Source organism: Oncorhynchus gorbuscha, linkage group LG18 (genome assembly GCF_021184085.1).
Source record: "Oncorhynchus gorbuscha isolate QuinsamMale2020 ecotype Even-year linkage group LG18, OgorEven_v1.0, whole genome shotgun sequence".
Taxonomy (NCBI): Eukaryota; Metazoa; Chordata; class Actinopteri; order Salmoniformes; family Salmonidae; genus Oncorhynchus; species Oncorhynchus gorbuscha.
Genome location: NC_060190.1, coordinates 37,042,665 through 37,067,539, shown reverse-complemented (window position 1 = coordinate 37,067,539; position 24,875 = coordinate 37,042,665). Strand labels below are relative to the sequence as shown.

Here is a 24,875-nt window from a genome sequence, read left to right as displayed (position 1 = left end):
TTGGGCCCTCTTGACAAGAGTGGTGATATTTATGGTTCATATCAAGTAATCGGTTACATGGACCCCGAGGAATTTAAAACTACTGACTCTCTCTTCTGCAGTCCGGTTGATGTGGATCGGGGCATGTGCCAGTTCACTTACATCCTTATAGGCTGACTGGTTGATGTTGGTTATCAGTGTGGAGGAGGTTATTGCCAATCTTCACAGCCTGTGGTCCATCAGGAAGTTCAGGATCCAGCAGTAGAAGGTAGGCCCAGGGCTCTAAGCTTGGTGACGAGCTTGGAGGGAACAATAGTGTTGAATGGTGAACTGATGTCAATGAACAGCATTCTCACGTAGGTGTTCCTTTTGTCAAGATGTGTAAGGGCCGTGTGAATAGCGATAGAAATGGCATCTTCATTGGATCTGTTGGAGCGTCAGGGAAATTAGAGTGGGTCCAGTGTACCTGTCATGCTGGCCATGATGTAGGCTATGACCAGCCTCTCGAAAGCACTAAATGATGACACGGGTGAGGGCGACGCGGCGATAGTCATTTGGGCAGGTGAACTATTGGGCATTGGAACAATGGTGGTCTCCTTGAAGCAAGTGGGGACTGCATCCTGGGATAGGGAGAGGTTGAAGATGTCAGAGAAGACGCCCGCGAGATGGTCAGCCACACTCTGAAGATGCAGTCAGAGATGCCATTTGGCTGGTGACTTTGTGAATATTCCCTCTTGAGATTTTTCCTCACATCAGCCTTGAGGAGCGAAAGCACCTGGTCATTCGGAGCTGAGAGATACTTCTTGGATGGCTCTGTATTGTCTGCCCCAAAGCGAGCATAGAAGATGTTAAACTCATCTTGGAGGGAGGCTTCGGTTTGTAGTCAGTAATAGCCTGTAGTCCTTGCCACACGTCGCAAGTCTGAGTTGTCGAATGAATGGATTTGCGGAGCTCGTCCCTGCTTGCTTAGTGCACTTGCCACCGAGTCTTTGTGGTTTGTTCGGCTGACATTAAATGCTGCAGTACGGGCTCACAGCATGGTATGGATTTATCTGTTCGTTCAGGGTTTTTGATTGGGTTATGTCCAGATTGGTATTGTGTGTACAACATCATCAACACATTTTCTAATGAAGCCTGTGACTGACAATGTACACTGCTCAAAAAGGGAACACTTAAACAACACAATGTAACTCCAATCACACTTCTGTGAAATCAAACTGTCCACTTAGGAAGCAACACTGACAATAAATTTCACATGCTGTTGTGCAAATGGAATAGACAACAGGTGGAAATTATAGGCAATTAGCAAGACACCCCCAATAAAGGAGTGGTTCTGCAGGTGGGGACCACAGACCACTTCTCAGTTCCTATGCTTCCTGGCTGATGTTTTGGTCACTTTCGAATGCTGGTGGTGCTTTCACTCTAGTGGTAGCATGAGACGGAGTCTACAACCCACACAAGTGGCTCAGGTAGTGCAGCTCATCCAGCTGTGGCAAGAAGGTTTGCTGTGTCTGTCAGCGTAGTGTCCAGAGCATGGAGGCGCTACCAGGAGACAGGCCAGTACATCAGGAGACGTGGAGGAGGCCGTAGGAAGGCAACAACCCAGCAGCAGGACCACTACCTCTGCCTTTGTGCAAGGAGGAGCAGGAGGAGCACTGCCAGAGCCCTGCAAAATGACCTCCAGCAGGCCACAAATGTGCAAGTGTCTGCTCAAACGGTCTGAAACAGACTCAATGAGGGTGGTATGAGGGACCGACGTCCACAGGTGGGGGTTGTGCTTACAGCCCAACACCGTGCAGGACGTTTTTGATTTGCCAGAGAACACCAAGATTGGCAAATTCGCCACTGGCGCCCTGTGCTTTTCACAGATGAAAGCAGGTTCACACTGAGCACATGTGACAGACGTGACAGTCTGGAGACGCCATGGAGAACGTTCTGCTGCCTGCAACATCCTCCAGCATGACCAGTTTGGCGGTGGGTCAGTCATGGTGTAGGGTGGCATTTCTTTGTGTGCTCGCCAGAGGTAGCCTGACTGCCATTAGGTACCGAGATGAGATCCTCAGACATCTTGTGAGACCATATGCTGGTGCGGTTGGCCCTGGGTTCCTCCTAATGCAAGACAATGCTAGACCTCATTTGGCTGGAGTGTGTCAGCAGTTCCTGCAAGAGGAAGGCATTGATGCTATGGACTGGCCCGCCCGTTCCCCAGACCTGAATCCAATTGAGCACATCTGGGACATCATGTCTCGCTCCATCCACCAACGCCACATTGCACCACAGACTGTCCAGGAGTTGCCGGATGCTTTAGTCAAGGTCTGGGAGAAGATCCCTCAGGAGACCATCCGCCACCTCATCAGGAGCATGCCCAGGCGTTGTAGGGAGGTCATACAGACACGTGGAGGCCACACACACTACTGAGCCTCATTTTGACTTGTTTTAAGGACATTACATCAAAGTTGGATCAGCCTGTGGTGTGGTTTTCCACTTTAATTTTGAGCGTGACTCCAAATCCAGACCTCCATGGGTTGATAAATTTGATTTCCATTGATAATTTTTGTGTGATTTTGTTGTCAGCACAATAATATTTCATTCATTCAGATCTAGGATGTGTTAATTTAGTGTTCCCTTTATTTTTTTGAGCAGTGTATATTCCTCAATGTTAATAGATAAGTTCTGGGTGGATGAATAAAATAAAACATCTAATCAGTATTCTCAAAACAGTCCTGCGTTGGTGGCTCCGTCTTGAGTTTCTGCTTGTAGGCATGGAGGAGGAACACAGAGCCGGGATGTTATTGGCTGAAGTGGGGGCGGGGGATTGCTTTGCACGAGTCATGGATGTTTGGGTACAGATGATCCCGCATGGTCCTCTCGTGAGGCAGGATACATGTTGGCGATACTTCAGAATAATTTTTTAAAGATTGTCTTGGTTAAAATCTCCTGCGAGAAACACAGCTTCCGGGTGAGAGGTTTCTTGCAGGCTAACGTTATTGTACAGTTCGCTGAGTGCCACCTTGCTGGTTGCTTGTGGCGGTATGTACACAGCTGTGATAATAATACACATGAATGTCCTCAACATATAGTGGGGTTGGCATTTTAGCATCAGGAACTCCAGGTCGGTTGTGATCAGGAGCTCGAGATGTTTTTAATTTCATTACACAAGGAAATGTTGATGAGGAAGCATACACCTCCCCTACTCTTACCAGAAGCCACCATACGGAAAATGGAAACGCCATCTAGTCGGAAAGCAGAGTCGCGTGAGTTTCACGTAAGCCATGCCTCTGTAAAAACAAAGACACAGCATTCCCTGATGTCCCTCTGCGATTGAAGCCTTGCTCTGAGCTCAAAGTTTATTTTCCAGCAATTGGACATTAGCCATCAGGATACTACACTCTTAGAAAAAAGGGTTCCAAAGGGGTTCTTCGGCTGTCCCCAAAGGAGAACCCTTTTGGGTTCCATGTAGAACCCTCTGTATAAAGGACTCTACATGGAACACAAAAGGGTTCTACCTGGAACCAAAAAGGGTTCTTCAAATAGTTATCCTACGGGGACAGCAGAAGAACCCTTTTAGGTTTTCTTCATCACCGGCTTTGCCTTCGGTCAGGTAAGCCTGCTGAGCGAGGGACTATGGAACTAATGTATTATTCCAGATCTGGGAGGCTGAGCGATAAGTGTGTAGCTTCCGATCATGATCCAGAAGTGTTCGTCGGTCGTGGGAATATAGCACAAACATTCTGAGCAAACAAAGTAACAGTGAACGCAGAAAATGCAATACAAAAGCAATGTCAAGCAGGAACCGGCAAGACTCGCAGTCCTCAGAGCTGCCATCTTATCATACATGAGAGAGTGAGAGTCTAGAGAAGATAAGTAGACCAGAAAATAGAGAGAGTGAAATAGATGGGAGGAAACTGGATAACTGCACGGGATGTTTTTGATGTTTTAATCGATTAATATACTGAGAGAGGAATTTATCGGGAGTGTTAGAACTCACTCTCATACATACAATAGTGTATGTAGACATTGGCCTTATACAGGCATGGTCAATGACAACCTTGATTTTTAGTAGACCTGAGCAGATGGAGAAATTAACTTATTAGATTTTCACAACCCTCAAATTCACTAAGATTTATCGAACCATAAGGTGAGAAGCGTAGCAGCTGGCAAATACGAAACTATTGTCCATAGTTCTAAATCCACTCAAGAGTGGAGTATTACAACTGAATTATGAGGACATCTCCACATTATATAATTGAATAAATCTACTAGAGTGGCAAAGTCATACAAAAAAAAACTTGCCTCAGGTCGCGGGTTTCCCAGCTTTCGTGTGTTGACCTTATCGCTCAAGCAATATTAGTGAGCCAGAATGTTTAGAGGAGGTAGAAAAGACCAAGCTTTCCCTCGACTTTAAACCTCTTTAGAATGAGAGGGTGTAAGAATGATTCAATTATCTGATTAGATTATTTTTTAAGAAAGGAGCAAAGGTGGAAAAAAGTAACTGGGAATACTTTATTCTACTGAAATAAGCTGCAGTGTCTGAAACTGCTTTCAAAACAAACTGTTTCATCTTTGTTATTTGAGCATTTTTTCTATAAAGATGAATATTATCCAGCTCAATTAACATATCAATTGGACTAGAGGAATCAATTGCGTAAATGTCAACATCAGTTTGTTACTTTCCACCTCCGCTTACTTCGACATGACTGGAATCAACAATATCTTGCATATTAAATGAGGATTTTAGCTGGTTAAACCTGAGATATGTTTCATTCAATTGAAAACAGAATGGTCAATGTTCAGTCAATTCAACAGGTTGTGATTAGAGTGTGATTAGATATTAATCGATTAAAATCCAATGCAAGAAGTCTGAGCGATCTCAAAGTAAATAATGCATATTACTTCAGGGTTATTCTGGTTGTGGTGTGCACTGTGCAGAACAGGCTTCTACTCCTTCCATACCTTTTGAAGGAACAACTTGATTTGACCCAATGGGAACAGAAACCAGAACAGAAAGACAAAGGAAGAATACGTAAGGTGAGGAAGAACACAAAACAGAGATGGCTAAAAACACACTGAACAGACAAACATACTGAATAAACACACGGACTGAAAATGATATCCTAAATGAGATCTTGAATGGGGGGGGGGGGGAATTGCTAATATACCTGAGTGATATAGACTTAAAATCACATTTACTAGTGGGTCAAAAACATTTGGGTGCCCATACATAGTTGCCCCATACTATGGCATCAAACAAACAAAAACACAGATGAAGCAACAATAATCATTGGATCCGGAACAAAAAGCCGTAGAATGAGGTTTTACATAACCAAAGGAAAATGGGATAACTATCTATCTGGTCATGAGGTGCATCAAGGCTAGCTCTGGTCCACAGTGTGACGTGAGGCTTGAACCTTCTTCAACTGAAGAAAATGCCTTCTATGGAGGAATGAATGGAAAGATGGAGGCCGTTGAAGCCGTCTCAAGCCGCAAGTAACACAGGGGACCAGAGCTACATCAAGGAACGCATCTGAGGGTTTGGCAATTGGCAAATGAAGGCCCTCACAGCTGAGTCTGTAGCACAACAGAAAGTCAAACTGGATACACCATAGACCAGGGATGGCCAGACCTTGTCCTGAAGAGCTGCAGAAGGTGTAGGCTTTTGTTCCCGCCCAACTTTGACAATTCAAACAATCAACCAGTCTTCAATGTACAAACCACAGAACGTTACATCAAGTGTGTTAAAGCTGGGCTGGAACAAAAGCTTGCACACTGCGGCATTCCAGAAGCAGGGTGGGCCACCACTGCCATAGAGTCACGCACATGCAGAGATAGAACTGTCAAAGTGTTTATACATCATAAATTAAGAAAAGTACTCCCCCACATGAAAAAATACTATACTCTATATTTTAGCAACAAGGCACGAGGGGGTGTGGTATATGGCCAATATACCACATCTAAGCGCTGTTCTTACGCACAACGCAACGCGGAGTGCCTGGATACAGTGCTTAGCCGTGGAATATTGGCCATATACCACAAACCCCCGAGGTGCCTTATTGCTATTATACTCTGGTTACCAACATCATTAGAGCAGTAACAAATGTTTTGTCATAACCGTGCTACACCACGGCTTTGAGCCAATCAGCATTCAGGGCTTGAACCCGCAGTTTATAATATGGTATAAATACTATAGTATTTATTGTAGTGTTTTTGCTAAAGTCTGCAAAAATACTACAGTGAATACTGTCTTATACTGTCATATTTACTGTAGTATAATGTATCATACTGTATTATACTGTAATATGTATAAATAGTGTATTTAATGAAAACTGTATATACTATAGAAATGAATGTAGTGTTTTTGCAGATTGTAGTTTATTGTAGTATTTACTGTAGTGTTTTGTGGACTGTAGTACAGTATACTGTAGTGTTTTTGCAGACTGTTGCATACTGTAGTATTTACTGTAGTGTTTTTGCAGACATTACTGTAATATTTACTATAGTGTTTGACATTGAAGTGGAGGGTTTCTCCTTCAGGAAACCTATTGGAGGAATAATAAAAGAGCACATTTTCCATAACCTGTGGGGGAACAATATATGGTCGACACTTGGCATGTAGATTTCTCACTTATGGGTGGCACAAACTGCGATATGTGGAGGGGAATGGGCAAGGTATATGCAAATTCAATACGGTTGTTTTTACAATAATTTAAAAGGTGTACTGTTTTTATGGACTGTAGTGTTTTTACGGACATAACTTTAGTATTTATTACAGTGTTCTCTACAGTAAGTACTACACATGTTTAATGGATACTACAGTGTGTAGTATAGTATTATACAGTATACTAAGGTTTACTATAGTAAGTACTGTAGTATTCTATAGTACACTGTAGTATTTTTTCATGTGGGCCAGAACCTACTAAGTTGACTGCTGCATGTTTATGTTTATCGACATATCTGTCAGTTTGACCCTGTTGAAGGCCGAGGTCGACTCAACCGAAACGGGACAGAATAAACATTTGTTTATTGCGCATGAGCAGCAGTGAATGTCAGGATGTAGGGAGGAAATAGTGTTGTACGTGTTGATATTTTATCTGCATACAAAGGCTTTATTGTCAGATGTTGCAAAATGTTCTCTGCTGCTTATTCCCCAAATTGGTTCCTCGAGGGTGTCAAACTCCAATGGAAGACCTTCCAACCTCCCTCCCCAAACCCTCTCTCCATCAGATTCTACCCTACACCTTCTTCCCTCCCTCCCTCTCACTTGAGCCCAAATTGATTTCCGTCCTCATCCTTCACCTCTGCACCTGGTGGTTGCTGCCTTTTGAAATGTCAGCTGTTGGAAGAAAAACAAAGCAATTAACCTTAAGGGTAGGAAAACACGCTCAAAGCCTCGACAGAGACAAAGGGTTCAGGACTTCTCAGTGTTTACGATCAGTTTCAGGATCACCACATCATCTACTTGATCCACGAAACACTTGACAGCTCTCTAGGGAGAGATGAGAAAACCCTGCATATTCTCTCTCTCTCTAGCTCTCCTTCGCTCTCTCTCTCATTTGCAAATTACCTGGATTTACTTGACACTTTATTACCTGATTCAATTGACACCTTCAGAGTATATTGAGATTAGTGACTCTTCAGCTGTGGATCTAAAGTGAGGCCTGTGGTACCATGAAATCTGCTTTTCCAACCCTGTGATATCCTGCAGACTGGTAATAAGAACAGGCCATCACAGTACCGAGCCTTGGCTCACTGTCTGCGCACTTCAGCGGAGCCCTGAACACTAACACGCTTTTCTCACTTGAATGTCATGAGCCTGAGGCGACGCTTAAACCACAGCTATGATTAGCCTCACTTGCCCCATATTGAACACTTGCTGCTCTTAACCCTGAACAACCCATGGATGGATCTGGTCCCTGCCAAGACAACTCTCCACCAGAGGCCTGTATTGAACAGGTCCAGAACAGCCCTGGGCTTTAAGTTATTTTGCCTATTGTAACGGCTGTTGTTCTGCTTGTGAGGTAGCAGGTGTGGAACAGCCATGGCCAGGCCATGGATACACAGGGCAATAGATGATCTTAGCCTTAAGTTTAGGCCAAGGTAGCCCGGTGATGCAAAACATGGTTTAGCCCTGAAGTGGGATTGTCCTATTCATTAACCTGCCTTGAAGGGAAAGTGGACTTAATTTTATGGAAGTAGACTATATACCCAAAGAGTCGGGGACTGATTATAGAAGCTTTTGTTAATTAGCTACAGCTTAGCTACATATTTCTGAAGTCCTTTGCCGGAAGCTGTGTAGAAACAACACTCTTCTCACTTCTCTCTGTGTATTCACACTACCCGGAGAGTCTCAGCTGCGCCCTGGTCACATGTTTGACACCCCGGGAACCGAGATATCTAAATTGGCTGGTGTACTGTGTCCAACTCCATCTCCACCACCTATCTCTCACTTTCCCCTTCTACCCCATGAACAGTAGTGCAAATGGAGGAGGGTGAAGTTGGTCATAGACCATGATCTAACGTCACAGTTATTGCCTCACTTCCGCACCCCCACCATTACCCCGAACTACCCCAATCTCACCCCCAAACCCGCAGGCAGCCCCCCCCCCCCCCAGTCTGGAGGGGAGTATCTGCCCCAGACATGCGCAGGCCAGGAGGAGGATGCCGTGCCAAAACCAAAGTACCTGTTCTCGTTTTCGTTCTCATTTTCGTTCCTGTCAGGGACAGATGACCATTTCAGCGTGGAGAAGAGAGGGAAGAGACGTGAAGATAGGAGAGAGTAGAGAGAGCGAGAGAGAGGGAAGGGAGGAGACATCCTCCAGGTGACACACAAGCGTATGAGAGCCAGAGACTACACACACACGCACACACGTACACACCCTTACGCACACACACACACACACACACACACACACACACACACACACACACACACACACACACACACACACACACACACACACACACACACACACACACACACACACACACACACACACACACACACACACACACACACACACACACACACACACACACACACACACACAGACGCCCAATCATGCACATACACATACACCAACACAACGTGTGAGTTATGTAGACAAAGGGATTAGTGCCAGTGCTATTGAGTGTGTGTCACTGTGTGAGCTTAGCAATGACCTTTACTGTAGGAAAGAGGGTAATATTAATAGACATTGATTAGAGACGAGAGCAGGGACTTGCTTTGGTTTTCCATTGTCGACATGCCTCACACACTTGTATAAACATTACAGTAGAGCACTGCTCACACACAAGTGATAATGGTTGATATCACCTTTGAACATCACACTACACATCCAAGTGCTTTTAAAAACACTTAACACTTTAAAACCACCGCACTTTGTTGTCAAGTAGAATAAACACCTACAACAACACTGCTCAAATGATTTCATCAATTGGTGTAACGTTTGTAATGCTCGTTTTCTGGGCGGCAGGCAGCCTAGCGTTTAGAGCATTGGGCAAGTAACCGAAAGGTTGCTAGTTTGAATACACGAGATGTCAAGATGAAAAATATGGCGATGTGTCCTTGAGCAAGGCACTTAACCCTTATTTGCTCCATGGACGCCATACTACTATGACTGACCCTGTAAAACGACACAATTCACTGCACCTATCCGGTGTATTTCTTTCTAAAAGCAAAACTAATCAAATATCTTCAAATTACTCGAAATATACCTGACTAAACCATTGTAACTGGTCTAGGTAGAGGGTGCCCCCAAAGCTTGGGTAAATTAAGGTGCCATGTTCCATTTTAGACTCATAAGAACAGTTAAGGGTTTGGGTTACAGATTGTGTGGTGTTACTGGGTGTTGAGTACAGGGGCACTTCCTCTCCTTCTGAAGTTCTTAAGACACTGTCAGCGGTGATATGACCATCACCATGGCAACAGTGGATGAGATGAGGGTCACCTGAGAAGGTATCTCCATTCAGGAACTAGCTTTGGTCATGTGAGAGGTCAAAGGTCAAAGGTTCTGTGTATTACCACCACAACAATACACACTAGACAGGCTGTGTATGGATGCTTCTGTATGTACTTTGTTATGGATTTAGGTGACAAACAGTAGCCACACATTTAAGTGTGTACATACCCTCTACCTGTCTGTGTAACTTAGGACATGGGTTTTAGCACCATTTCAATAAAGTAGCATCAGGATGATTAGAGTGAGTAAGCAGACTTGACGGTTAAGTTAGAGGGTTAATTAATCAGTAAAGGTGGACAGAGAGAGACTCATTCCCCACAGAGAAAAATGAGTGGAGACAGATCAGTGGGACCTGGAATGAGCAAAAGACAATCACTCACCAACAAATATATATACTACTGAACACATGCATTGCTAGACCTAACACATACTAACTCCTGTCATAACATTCACCAGGATTACAAGACCTAAGAGTCCCTGTGCCTCATTCCTGATGTCTAAATCAAGTACATGCAGATAAACACTACTACGCATGATCCTAAGCCCGAACACCATACATCATAATCATGATGACGAGTATATACACACACATGAGTAAAGCAACCAGACAAAAGCCTACTAAATCCCCCTCTATATAAGCCTGCATGACTCAGTCATACCTATAGGTCTATTTCCTACACGGTGTTACAATAGTGTTACGATAGAACATCTGCATAGAGGTCACTGATTGGTGAAACACATATTTAACCTCCCAGGGGAACATCGGGCCATATAATACAACGCTGAACAAACATATGAGAAATATTCATATTCTGGAAAAAGACTTACTGGTAGTCAAATGATCCATCCTCTCCTTTCTGATCCACTGCATCCAGAGGGAGATCTTTTTTCTCGCGCACTGAAGAGCGATCAAGCCAAAAAGACACACATGAGTAACACGTATTCAAAGCTCCACCAAGGCCTTGGAATTTACATGGGTCCTGCTCTCCGTAATTGAATAACCCGTTACGTTTACATGTATGTTTGACCCACTCCCACCCCACATCATTACCTTACCTGGGTATTTAACTCTCTTCTGTTAACCCTTACCTGGGTATTTAACTCCCTTCTGTTAACCTTTACCTGAGTATTTAACTCCCTTCTGTTAACCCTTACCTGAGTATTTAACTCCCTTCTGTTAACCCTTACCTGAGTATTTAACTCCCTTCTGTTAACCCTTACCTGAGTATTTAACTCTCTTCTGTTAACCCTTACCTGGGTATTTAACTCCCTTCTGTTAACCCTTACCTGAGTATTTAACTCTCTTCTGTTAACCCTTACCTGTGTATTTAACTCTCTTCTGTTAACCCTTACCTGGGTATTTAACTCTCTTCTGTTAACCCTTACCTGGGTATTTCACTCTTCTGTTAACCCTTACCTGGGTATTTAACTCCCTTCTGTTAACCCTTACCTGGGTATTTAACTCCCTTCTGTTAACCCTTACCTGAGTATTTAACTCTCTTCTGTTAACCCTTACCTGGGTATTTGCCTCCGCGACTCCTCTTGATGAAGCAGACGATGAGGAGGATGAGGATGATGAGAGCAATTGCACACATCAGCCCGATGAACCAGCCCTGGGTAGCAATGTCCACCTGGTCTTTACTGTAGGCTGTCAGCAGGCAAACACATTGACACGCACACACACAGGAGGGAGAGATGAGACACACAGAGAGAGGGAGAAAAATAATAAGAGTTTGTTGTGCCCCAGATGAGTCACTGGCAATACGTCCGACCATCTGTCCTCATCCAAGACTTTTCAAATCAAGATACAGTAACCACACAAAGTATGACATCCCAAAAACATCACAATATTCCATTATTCCCTCAACGCAGAGCTATTACTCTCAATGGAATCCCACTACTCATTCAATTGTTTTTCTTTATTTGTACTATTTTCTACATTGTAGAATAATAGTGAAGACATCAAAACTATGAAATAACACATATGGAATCACGTAGTAACCAAAAAGTTTTAAACAAATCAAAATATATGATATATTTGAGATTCTTCACAGTAGCCACCCTTTTCCTTGATGATAGCTTTGCACACTCTTGGAAATCTTTCAACCAGCTTCATGAGGTAGTCACCTGGAATGCATTTCAATTAACAGGTGAGCCTTGTTCAAATTAAATTCATGCATTTGAACCAATCAGTTGTGTTGTGACAATGTAGGGCTGGTATACAGAAGTTAGCCCTATTGGTAAAAGACCAACTCCAAAGAGTTGGGGGTCGTTGAACTGGTTTGCTAACTACCTCTCTCTCAAAGATTGCAGTGTATAAAGTCAGAACATCTGCTGTCTCGGCCACTGCCTGTCAACAAGGGAGTATCCCAAGGCTCGATCCTAGGCCTCACTCTCTTCTCAATTTACATCGACAACATAGCTCAGGCAGTAGGAAGCTCTTTCATCCATATATATGCAGATGATACAGTCTTATATTCAGCTGGCCCCTCCCCGGATTTTGTGTTAAACACTCTACAACAAATCTTTCTTAGTGTCCAACAAGCTTTCTCTTCCCCTTAACCTTGTTCTGAACACCTCCAAAACAAAGGTTTGGTAAGAAGAATGCCCTTCTCCCCATGGGTGTGATTACTACCTATGAGGGTTTAGAGCTTGAGATAGTCACCTCATACAAGTACTTGGGAGTATGGCTAGACGGTACACTGTCCTTCTCTTAGCACATATCAAAGCTGCAGGCTAAAGTTAAATCTAGACTTGGTTCCCTCTATCGTGATCTCTCCTCTTTCACCCCAGCTGCCAAACAAACTCTGATTCAAATGACCATCCTTCCCATGATAAATAACGGAGACGTCATTTATAGATCGGCAGGTAAGGTTGCTCTCGAGCGGCTAGATGTTCTTTACCATTTGGCCATCAGATTTGCCACCAATGCTCCTTATAGGACACATCACTGCACTCTATAATCCTCTGTAAATTGGTCATCTCTCTATACTTGTCGCAAGACCTACTGGTTGATGCTTATTTATGAAACCCTCTTAGGCCTCACTCCCCCCTATCTGAGATATCTACTGCAGCTCCATCCTCCACATTCAACACTGCCAGTCACATTCTGTTAAAGGTCCCCAAAGCACACACATCCCTGGGTCACTTGTTTTTTCAGTTTGCTGCATCTAGCGACTGAAACTAGCTCCAACAAACACTCAAACTGGACATTTTTATCTCAATTTCTTCATTCATGGGGCGGCAGGGTAGCTTAGTGGTTGGAGTGTTGGACTAGTAACCGCAAGGTTGCAAGTTCAAACCCCCAAGCTGAAAAGGTACAAATCTGTTGTTCTGCCCCTGAACAGGCAGTGGACCCACTGTTCCTAGGCCGTCATTGAAAATAAGAATTTGTTCTTAACTGACTTGCCTGGTTAAATAAATTCAAAGACTCAATCATGGACACTCTGACTGACAGTTGTGGCTGCTTTGCATGATGTATTGTTGTCTGTGCCCAATAATGTTTGTACCATGTTTTGTGCTGCTACCATGTTGTGCCGCTTCCATGTTGTGTTGCTACCATGCTGTTGTCATGTTGTGTGGTTACCATGCTGTGTTGTCATGTATTGTTGCCTTAATATGTTGTTGACTTAGGTGTCTCTTTATGTAGTGCTGTGTTGTCTCTCTTGTCATGATGTGTGTTTTGTCCTATATTTATATTTAATTGCTTTTATCTTTAATCCCAGCCCCAGATCCCACAGGAGGCCTTTTTGCCTTTTGGTTGACTGTCACTGTAAATAAGTATTTGTTCTTATCTGACTTGCCTAGTTAAATTATGTCAAGAACAGCTCAAATAAGCAAAGAGAAACAACAGTCCATCATTACTTTAAGGCATGAAGGTCAGTCAATCCGTAAAATGTTAAGAACTTTGAAAGTTTCTTCAAGTGTAGTCGCAAAAACCATCAATCGCTATGATGAAACTGTCTCTTGTGAGGACCGCCACAGGAAAGGAAGACCCAGAGTTACCTAGTTCATTAGAGTTAACTGCAGCTCATAAAAACGTTTCACAGAGTTCAAGTAACAGACACATCTCAACATCAACTGTTCAGAGGAGAATCAGGCTTTCATGATCGAATTGCTACAAAGAAACCACTACTAAAGGACACCAATAATAAGAAGAGACTTGCATGGGCCAAGAATCATGAGCAATGGACATTAGACCGGTGGAAATCTGTCCTTTGGTCTGATGAGTCCAAATTTGAGATTTTTGGTTTCAACCACCATGTGGTGAGATGCAAAGTAGGTGAACGGATGGTGTGTGTGAGTGTGGTTTTCACTGTGAAGCATGGAGGAGGAGATGTGGGGTTGCTTTGCTGGTGACACTGTCTGTGTTGTATTTAGAATTCAAGGAACACTTAACCAGCATGGCTACCCCAGCATTCTGCAACGATTCATCATCCCATCTGGTTTGCGCTTCGTGGGACAATCATTTGTTTTTCAACTGGAAAAAGACGCAACACACCTCCAGGCTGTGTAAGGGCTATTTGACCAAGAACGAGATTGAGATGGTTTGGGATGAGTTGGACCGCAGAGGTAAGGAAAAGCAGTGAACAAGTGCTCAGCATATGTGGGAACTCCTTCAAGACTGTTGGATAAGCATTCCAGGTGAAGTTGGTTGAGAGAATGCCAAGAGTGTGCAAAGCTGTAATCAAGGCAAAGGTTGGCTACTTTGAAGAATATATATATATATATAAATATATATATATATATATATATATATATATATATATATATATATATATATATATATATATATAGGGAAAAAAGTATTTAGTCAGCCACCAATTGTGCAAGTTCTCCCACTTAAAAAGATGAGAGAGGCCTGTAATTTTCATCATAGGTACACTTCAACTATGACAGACAAAATGAGAAAAAAAAATCCAGAAAATCACATTGTAGGATTTTTTATGAATTTATTTGCAAAATATGGTGGAAAATAAGTATTTGGTCACCTACAAACAAGCAAGATTTCTGGCTCTCACAGACCTGTAACTTCTTCTTTAAGAGGCTCCTCTGTCCTCCACTCGTTACCTGTATTAATGGCACCTGTTTGAACTTGTTATCAATATAAAAGACACCTGTCCACGACCTCAAACAGTCACACTCCAAACTCCACTATGGCCAAGACCAAAGGGCAGTCAAAGGATTACCAGAAACAAAATTGTAGACCTGCACCAGGCTGGGAAGACTGAATCTGCAATAGGTAAGCAGCTTGGTTTGAAGAAATCAACTGTGGCAGCAATTATTAGGAAATGGAAGACATACAAGACCACTAATAATCTCCCTCGATCTGGGGCTCCACGCAAGATCTCACCCCGTGGAGTCAAAATGATCACAATAACGGTGAGCAAAAATCCCAGAACCACACGGGGGGACCTAGTGAATGACCTGCAGAGAGCAGGGACCAAAGTACCAAAGCCTACCATCAGTATACACTACGCCGCCAGGGACTCAAATCCTGCAGTGCCAGACGTGTCCCCCTGCTTAAGCCAGTACATGTCCAGGCCCGTCTGAAGATTGCTAGAGAGCATTTGGATGATCCAAAAGAAGATGTCATATGTTCAGATGAAACCAAAATATAACTTTTTGGTAAAAACTCAACTCGTCGTGTTTGGAGGACAAAGAATGCTGAGTTGCATCCAAAGAACACCATACCTACTGTGAAGCATGGGGGTGGAAACATCATGCTTTGGGGCTGTTTTTCTGCAAAGGGACCAGGACGACTGATGCGTGTAAAGGAAAGAATGAATGGGGCCATGTATCGTGAGATTGAGTGAAAACCTCCTTCTATCAGCAAGGGCATTGAAGATGAAACGTGGCTGGCTCTTTCAGCATGACAATGATCCCAAACACACCGCCCGGGCAACGAAGGAGTGGCTTCGTCCTGGAGTGGCCTAGCGAGTCTCCAGATCTCAACCCCATAGAACATCTTTGGAGGGAGTTGAAAGTCCATGTTGCCCAGCAACAGCCCCAAAACATCACTGCTCTAGAGGAGATCTGCATGGAGGAATGGGCCAAAATACCAGCAACAGTGTGTGAAAACCTTGTGAAGACTTACAGAAAACGTTTGACCTCTGTCATTGCCAACAAAGGGTATATAACAAAGTATTGAGATAAACTTTTGTTATTGACCAAATACTTATTTTCCACCATAATTTGCAAATAAATACATTTAAAATCCAACAATGTGATTTTCTGGATTTTTTCCCCTGATTTTCTCTGTCATAGTTGAAGTGTACCTATGATGACAATTACAGGCCTCTCATCTTTTTAAGTGGGAGAACTTGCACAATTGGTGGCTGACTAAATACTTTTTTGCCCCACTGTATGTACCAATAAAGTATTTATCTTCATTTCACCAAACCCTGAAAATAACATTTGAAAATAGAAATTATTTTTTGCATTTCAAATTTAATCTGAATATTCACTACAATTATGTGTTGGGTCAATTTGTCGATATGAACACAAAACCTAGGTATTTTAACAGAAAGAACCTTAAATGTTGACACTGGAGAGTATTATGATCTAAAATCGGTCTAAAATGTAATTCTAGAACATTGTAATAAGCCAAACACAGTACGCTACTGGTTGAAAAACAATTCTGTAACAAAATGCAGATTTAAATATACCCCGACAATGACATGAATAGTTTATAATTACTAACCAACCAAGTGTGAAATTAGCTAAGTGAATTTGCTCGGAACAAAACGAAGATATGAGAAAAGTAAAGTATATGTCCAAGTTATAGACCCATTGTACGTATTAGCTTTCATTCATTACATTGCATTGGATTATTCTTACCACATGGAATACTCTCCTACGGCAAATCAAGACATCACAAACAGCTAAATCGCTGACTCATGGCAGCTATTTCCAGAAGTTTAGAACAGACAACTGAACGGAAACAAAGCAGTCACTTTACAATGCGTTTGAGTATTTCATTGATGGACGGGGAATTCATAGCAACACTTCAATACCAGCACATGGAGCTATTTCAACTCCTAGCCTTCTTTCACTTGGCTGGAGCACCACTGTGTTCTGACCCAACATACCTCATTGTTAGGGAACTGGGTCCTCCATGTGGTCCCGGTAGCATGGGTGTTATCATGTCTCTGCATTAGCCTGCTATAGTCTCCTAGACTGGGCTGATGCAGACACAGACTGGCCCCCAGGCTATCTGAACTGACCTGATCCGGGCCATGTACCATCCCTCAACTGGGCAGGTGGAGTCTCACCTGCACTGGTCTCAAAGGTGACAACATTGCTGGAGATGCTGTGGTATTCGTTGGAGTACACCCTCAGGTGGTACTTGGCCCCTTCGATCAGTCCCGCCAGCTTAATGGGCGGCTGGTTCACAGGTACGCTTGACATACTGCCGTTGCCTTGGAGACACAAGAGAGGGCCAATCACACTCTGTTGTGGGGGCGTGGCTGGGCTACCGTGGTAACGACGCAAAGCGGAAGGGTACGACGCAGTGATACTACATGGGCAGGACTGATTTTTCCCCCTATGAGATGGTGGGCCAGTGGAGTGAATTGAGACTGACCCAATGCAACACACACACACCCTCTTACCTCCACTTATTGACAAGCTCATTGAGATTATTAGCTACATCTGTAAGCCGATGTCTCTAATGGAATTTATAGAGAATGAAAGTGAATAGAAGAGCCATAGCTCGGGGTTCCATGGCTTTTTCAGGATTCTTTTTGGTAAATTCTCTTCCCAGTGAGGGTGAAACCACATTTCTCACCTGAGGGATAGTTCTCCCGAGAAAGCTCATCTAAAAAGGGGACATTTTCCATTGGCGAGAGAGAAAATAGTGTAAACCTAGGAAGCAGGTGTTCCTTCAGGCTACTATAATAATGTGGACATCAAAGTTTTACTAAACTCCTAGCTGAATTGCCAGCAGTAAATTGTATTACCCTGACTAGTGGAATTTAAATTCACCATTATGGAACAATCCGTATTGTGAAATGGGGCAGGAGGGTAGAAAAGCACTGTGTCACAATTACCCATAACCCTCCACTCATCTCAATGGAAGAAACACCAATGGTGGAAAGGAACGCAGCATCTTTCCAAAGGTCATGACAACACCAAGCTGTGGGGGCATGGGTCAGTGATTGCTGGAGGAGCACGCAATCTGGTGACTTCATGCACCATGCTATGACATGACCTTTGACCCCATGAAAGGGTGAGACGAGATCATCATACAGCAATCAGCCAAAACCATTCCAAAGCTTGGTACATCCAATGCAGCCTCTGAAGCAACTAAACAAAACTGTAGAAAACTCAATTCAATCTTGACTAAAGACCTGAAGCCCTATGAAAATCAATGACTTGGAAGAATGTCTGACTAATATAAAAACACACTTCATTCCTTGCATCAGTTAAAACATGAAGCTAAATCTGAAAAATATATTTGCTATTTGACTGTACAGATGTAGGATCTCAATTTGAGCCAGTTTGCTACAGCATGAAAATAATCATAAACTACAGGAAATGTGAATTATAATACATGGACATTTTTTGTAGGGGTAGATACATTTTCCGTTAGGGCAACTCAAGTTATCTTAAAGTGAAAATTACAAACTTTAGCTGTTGTTTGCATTTCCTGTTGTGCATGAAAATTCTCAGCAACAAGAGTGATCAAATTAAGATCCTACATCTGTACAGCCTTGAGTCCAAAACATAGAAAGAGAAAAGCAAACAGCTTGTAGCCCTCCCTTCCCAATCTTTACAACCTTCCCAATGCCCTTGGCTTGTGTTGTGAAAGCATCTTCCTGGCTTCCCACCCGATAACATTAGCAGTACTGCAGCATGCAGACCAAGCCTGTAATCTAGATCTGGCATAGAATACACACCACTGACTACAGCTAGTCATCATCACAGTGATAGCTCTGCCGGGGAAATTGCGCGTGTGTTTGTTCATAAAGACATCATGCTCCCCCCCCCCACTGACTCTAATGTTAAACAGCCAATGGAAAAGCCAAGCCTGACAACCAAACATACAGCCAGACGGACAGCCAGATGATGCAGGAGCTCGATACTGTGTAGTAGCTATGAAGGTTGCACACTGCACAGTTTGGGGAGTTAAGACATCATGATACACTATGGACATGAACTATACAAAGCCACATGTCCAAAGAGAGAGATGGAAAGAGAGCAGTAGACAGGGAGAAAGTGGGGTATATTGTGTGTTATAAGTACAGTATGCCATTGATACAGTTTGGGAAAATAGAAATGTGTGCACATGCTTGAATATCACCTAACGTTTCGTCTTCTGCAATCAGAATCATTTAACACATACACATAGAGTTCTTTTAAGGAATGTTTTTCATTAAACAGTATATTTCGCCCAGTAAAATAACACATTCTCTCTCTCTCTCTCTCTCTCTCTCTCTCTCTCTCTCTCTCTCTCTCTCTCTCTCTCTCTCTCTCTCTCTCTCTCTCTCTCTCTCTCTCTCTCTCTCTCTCTCTCTCTCTCTCTCTCTCTCTCTCTCTCTCTCTCTCTCTCTCTCTCTCTCTTTCTTTCTGAAATTAACTTCTGTTTGAACTGGCAACAGAGAACCTACATGGGCACAATAAAATACACATTTAACATAGCCTTTAGTAGGGATTAAAAAAAAAACCTGCAATCAAAGTGCAATAGAAACCGGAGGTGCTATACAATAACACATTAATTATTCAAATGGAAATGCCACATAATATATGATATATTTCACCCACATCTACAGCTATGGGACGCTAGACAGATTCTAATCTGACTTCTATAGGTAACTGAACTCTGCTCTGCCGAGGCAAAATTAAATGAGAGTTGAGAGTTTCTTCTTAGAAATTGCCTTTCTGTGGATATGAATAGAGATGAGAATGTTGCCTTACTCGCCTCTGAATAAAAGCCTTGCTTCTCCACAAGAGTGAAGGGCTGTCATGAATTGGACTGGATTTTTTTAACACCATTTTGTGTTTTTTCCTGCCCCAAGAATGCCTCACCGTTCCCTTCAGAAAGCCCAGTGGGTTCTCTGCAGAGATAGACTGTCTGAAGATGAACTTTATTATTGACATTTCTGCCCAGGATGGATTTTGAACTATAGCTGTTAGATATGATCACACTTGGGTCAAATACATATGTCAAATCCTTTCAAATACTTGAGCTGGGCTTGATTCAGTTCCCCCTTTGCAATGGAAGCAATGAAATAGTCCCTAAATTGCAAACTCCAAGCTTTATCAAGTGCACATATGCATTTGACCCATTTCTGAACATTACTATAAGACCTAGGCTGAGGATCTTAAACTCTGGGTCTTTTCTTATTGTCCAGCCTCAGCTCTGACACAAACTCTGGTTCTTTTCTTACAGTCTAGCCTCAGCCTTGACACAAACTCTGGGTGTGGATCTTACTGTCCAGTGTGAACTCTAGCTGGAACTCGCTGCTGCCGGCCGGGAAGTTGTGGTTCCAGCTGACGTTAGCGTAGTTACTGTTAGGCTCCACCGTCAGGTTCCAGATCACACTCCCAGGAGCCATGCCTACTAGAGGGCAGGGCGGGGTCAGGGGCGTGGCAAGGTGGAGCAGAGAGGGGTGTGTTACAACACCACACACGCAGGGTTGTAAATCACACAATGGTTTTAGGGTTAGGGTTAGGGTTGCCCTATAAACAGTGGACTGGACCAATGTTATATTTGAACACTTTTAATGAGTGTCAACATTGATGTCAACACTTTTGGTGGTGTCCACTCCACAGTTAATGTATTAACAACAATGGAGGTGCCTTGAATTGTAATGGAGGTACCCAGTAGTTAAGGTATCAACTGCACTGGGCGGAATTATAACGCCCCACAAACACCCTCTAACTGTTAATATTACATGTTGGATTCTCACAGCCCGACCGAACAGTGTTGAGTTAATGGTTACGTTCCAATACATTGAAGTGACTTAATTTCATGTATCCTGTCTCCAAGGAGACATGACAAGGTAATGAAGTGGTATACTGGAATGCAGCCAGTTCCTCCAAATGTGTCCTTTCTGGTCAGGAGGGAGTAGCCAATCAAAACACTTCAAATTAAACGCTTATTAATGTGTCCCTTTAATCTTGGGAAAGATATCAAAAATAACACAATACACCTTTAAAAGTGCATCCATTGTAAATCTATTTTGTCTATGCCATAGATGCCATAGAAGAAAACAACTGAACTAAAGGTCAACTAAAGGAAACAGTAGGCCTATTGTATGTACCCAACACATTCGTATGTGCTTGCTTGGTGCTGGTAACCAGCACAGGAGTGGTAGCAGTAGTCGCAGCAGTAGTGGTAGTAGTAGTAGTGGTAGTAGTGGTAGTAGTGGTAGTAGTGGTAGGGGGAGTAGTAGTTGAGGTACTAATGGTTGTAGTAGCAGCGGTAGTAGTGGGAGGAGGTGGAGGGAAAGTTGTAGACACGGACACATCTGTAGGCTCGACTACAGGGCAAGGGAAGAGAGCACATGGTTAAAGACAAAAGCAGGAAAATCACAGGTAAACACATTTACCAATAGAGACACAGAGAGAAAGTCAATGAACCAATGAGCAGAAAGGTGCTATGGAATTTCCCAGAACCAGCACTGTTGCGGAAATAAGGAAAAGGCAACTTGTCTAATTAGCCAAAAGAGGTCAACAGAAATATAATATTTATAGATTTTTTTTTATTTTAGGCATTAGAAGTTAAGATAATAAAATATGTTATATGTGTGGGTAGATGCAACAGATATCCAGGATTAAAATAGGATTGGGTATTCATAAATCGTTTAATTCATCCACACAACCCACAATGAGGGCTGTGATGTAGAATATCAGTGCCCCCAAGTGGCCAAATGCTGCTATGACTATCAATCCATCCCCATCCTTTCCTAAACCAACGCAGAGCAGGTCTATTGGTTGTGTTTTTAAAAAATGGAATAAACAGGAAGTTATGGGAAATTCATACTTAGATACACTGCTAATACAAAGGAGACGTGCTTTCTTCTTACGTCATTTTGAGCAGAATCATCACATTATCTACGGTGAACATACAGGGGCCTATGTAGGACCTTCTTCGCAGGACCTTATTACTCTTCCTTTTACCTTGCAGTTGATGAACATCTCCATTTGGAGGATCCCACTAGAGAGCAGTTGAACTCATATCCTTGTTGAACTGCACCCCTCCATCCCCCCTCCCTCATGCATACACCCCCAAGTCAGCCATGACACACAGCATGCCAGAGAGAGCCAATCTTGAGAGGAGAAGAAGAGGAAGAGGCAAAGGCGGCGGCGAACTTGAACGCATCCGTGCAGGCAGGTGCTCAAGAACCCCTGTTGCCCAGGTAATACTAAAAAGCCAGCCAGAGATCACATTGGCCGCAAGCCATGTCAATCAAAAAACTGTGCAAATCCCAGGCTGTTTCAGTCAAAAGGCATAAACCAGAGGCATTGCCATTCAGAGGGGTTGAACCCCAAGCTCAGTGATCTCTTACCTCTGACTTCCCCTTATACAGGGATCAGGGAGAAGAGGGGCAATGCTCACCAGCCAAGACATAAACACACATGGATGAGATGGATGCGTGACACTCTGAAAGCTGAAGCGCAAGCAGCAGTGAGCGAGCAAGCAAGTGAATGAGCAGCAGAGAACGTTTGATGATGGAGAATCATTCAAGCGAGAGCAGTGTAAGCTTGAAATCACCACCCATCCCCAGCCCGGTGACGTGCTCCCATCTCCACATACAAACGACAAACTTAAGCAAGCCTCCCCAATCCTATGCCCCCCCCCTCACGTAATGAGGGTCAACCCCTTTGTCGACTCAGTCAGTACACAAGATCCAAGGCTTGTGATGGACAGGTAGTTGTCATGATTCAAGTTGCAAGGTGCGCTATCAGGGATTGGAGCTGGGTGACAGGTCAAAGTTCAGATCTCAGAAATGTCAGGAAGTTGATACCGACTTCAAGTTGATACCAATTACGCTACAGGTGATCCTGACCTGGACTACAGTACAGCCGAATTACACTCTTCTTGGATATAACGGGATTTGCAACTGTTATACAAGTGCTATAAGAGTTATAAAAGTGGCTCAAATAGAACTAAACGTTGAAGCAGAGACTATAATGTTAGTTGTTTCTACACTCATTCCTTTAAGGTGTGCATAAGAGAGTTATAAGTGTATAATACTGTAGGTTTTAATGTCAAAAATGAACCTGAGAGTTCTGTGGGTTTGTTCAATCCCTGAAAGCACAGAGTGAAGCACAGGTACAGTACACTGACAGATACAGATATAGACAGAGAGACAGATATGACAGACAAGATAGACAGAAATACAGTTATACAGCTGGCAAAGAGGAAGCCAGTGTTTGGTAGAGTGCAGTTCAGTCCATTACAAAGAACATTCTGGTTACAGTCCAAAGCTCTCTATTTAAGCTCTCTGTAAAAATTTCAGATGACAATGCCAGTCCTGAATATGGCTGCTCACTTCCTAATTGTTCTATTAATTCAATCTAGAATCTACTGACTTAAATATCTAATAGTAATTAATGTATACCTGATTTGACGAGAACTCATACACATTCAAAATTAGTTTTCCTCAGGGTTTTACCCTTGACAGACCTCAAAGTTACCCCTCATTTGTTTTGTTTGTTAGCTACAGCGTAAGATTTGTCAACCCCTATTTAACCTCTATGGGTAGTTTCTCTCTAGGATAGGTGTCTTGGGTCTGTACCATTGTCATCAGTAGGGGGTGGTAGAAACCCATGATATGATGACGAGGCAAAGTGGTAAGGAAACGTAAATATGACATGGTCATTCATTTGAACTGGACACCACTGCTGGAAAAAATGGACTGAGACAGAGTCGAGGAGGAATTATAGAAAATAGACAGACAGACAAGCAGACAGACAGACGGGCTATGCATTTCCCGTTACCTACACCCGAGCGGTCAGTACCTGAGCTGAAAAAGTCTTCTGTTAACACCCATGGAGAGAGACACACAGAGAGGGGGTTGAGAGGGAGGGGGAGAGGGAGAGGGAGAGGGAAAAGGGAGGGGGAGACAGGTTTATGGAGGGTGGAGAAGGAGACAGGCGAGAGGGAGGTGGAGACAAGCAAGAGGGAGGTGAAGACAGACAAGAGGGAGGTGGAGACAGGCGAGAAGGAGGCAGGCGAGAGGGAGGTGGAGACAAGCAAGAGGGAGGTGAAGACAGACAAGAGGGAGGTGGAGGCAGGCGAGAGGAGGGTGGAAACAGGCGAGAGGGAGGTGGAGACAGGCGAGAGGGAGGTGGAAACAGGCGAGAGGGAGGTGGAAACAGGCGAGAGGAGGGTGGAAACAGGCGAGAGGGAGGTGGAGACAAGCGAGAGGGAGGTGGAAACAGGCGAGAGGGAGGTGGAGACAGGCGAGAGGGAGGTGGAGACAGGCGAGAGGGAGGTGGAGACAGGCGAGAGGAGGGTGGAAACAGGCGAGAGGGAGGTGGAGACAGGCGAGAGGGAGGTGGAGACAGGTGAGAGGGAGGTGGAGACAAGAGAGAGAGAGGTGGAGACAGGCGAGAGGGAGGTGGAGACAGGCGAAAGGAGGGTGGAGACAAGCGAGAGGGAGGTGGCAACAGGCGAGGGGGAGGTGGAGACAGGTGAGAGGGAGGTGGAGACAGGCAAGAGGGAGGTGGAGACAGGTGACATGGAGGTGGAGATGGGTGAGGTGAAAGGGAGGGGGAGACAGACAGACAGACAGAAGAGGGTGAGACAGCAAGTGGAGGAGGGAAAACAAGAGTGAGAATCTGAGAGGCGGAGACAGAAAGACAGCGTTAAAAGACACTACAGAAGATCAACCACAGGAGAGGAAGAGAGACAAAGAGAGAGAAACGAGGAGAGAAAGAGAACATTCTGACAAAAGAGCACAACGACAGACAGGAGACATGCCAAGA

The 24,875-nt window shown here is 43.7% G+C and overlaps 1 protein-coding gene across 16 annotated transcripts in view; it reads right to left on the bottom strand.

Moving 5' to 3' along the window:
- The window catches only part of LOC124002448 (neurofascin-like), a 168,203-nt gene that overhangs the window by 5,473 nt on the left and 137,855 nt on the right, over nt 1–24,875 (bottom strand). For 9 of the 16 annotated variants that reach the window (XM_046309839.1, XM_046309827.1, XM_046309824.1 and 6 more), the window contains 6 exons: nt 23,907–23,924; nt 21,203–21,421; nt 20,371–20,499; nt 17,210–17,356; nt 11,452–11,583; nt 10,764–10,833 (listed from right to left, as the gene is read on the bottom strand). In XM_046309839.1, the coding sequence (XP_046165795.1) occupies nt 10,764–10,833; nt 11,452–11,583; nt 17,210–17,356; nt 20,371–20,499; nt 21,203–21,421; nt 23,907–23,924 (715 nt within the window). Of the gene's footprint in view, nt 1–8,983; nt 10,288–10,763; nt 10,834–11,451; nt 11,584–17,209; nt 17,357–20,370; nt 20,500–21,202; nt 21,422–23,906; nt 23,925–24,875 lie in introns of those variants that run through there. The other 7 variants (XM_046309836.1, XM_046309837.1, XM_046309840.1 and 4 more) reach the window with 4 other exon arrangements.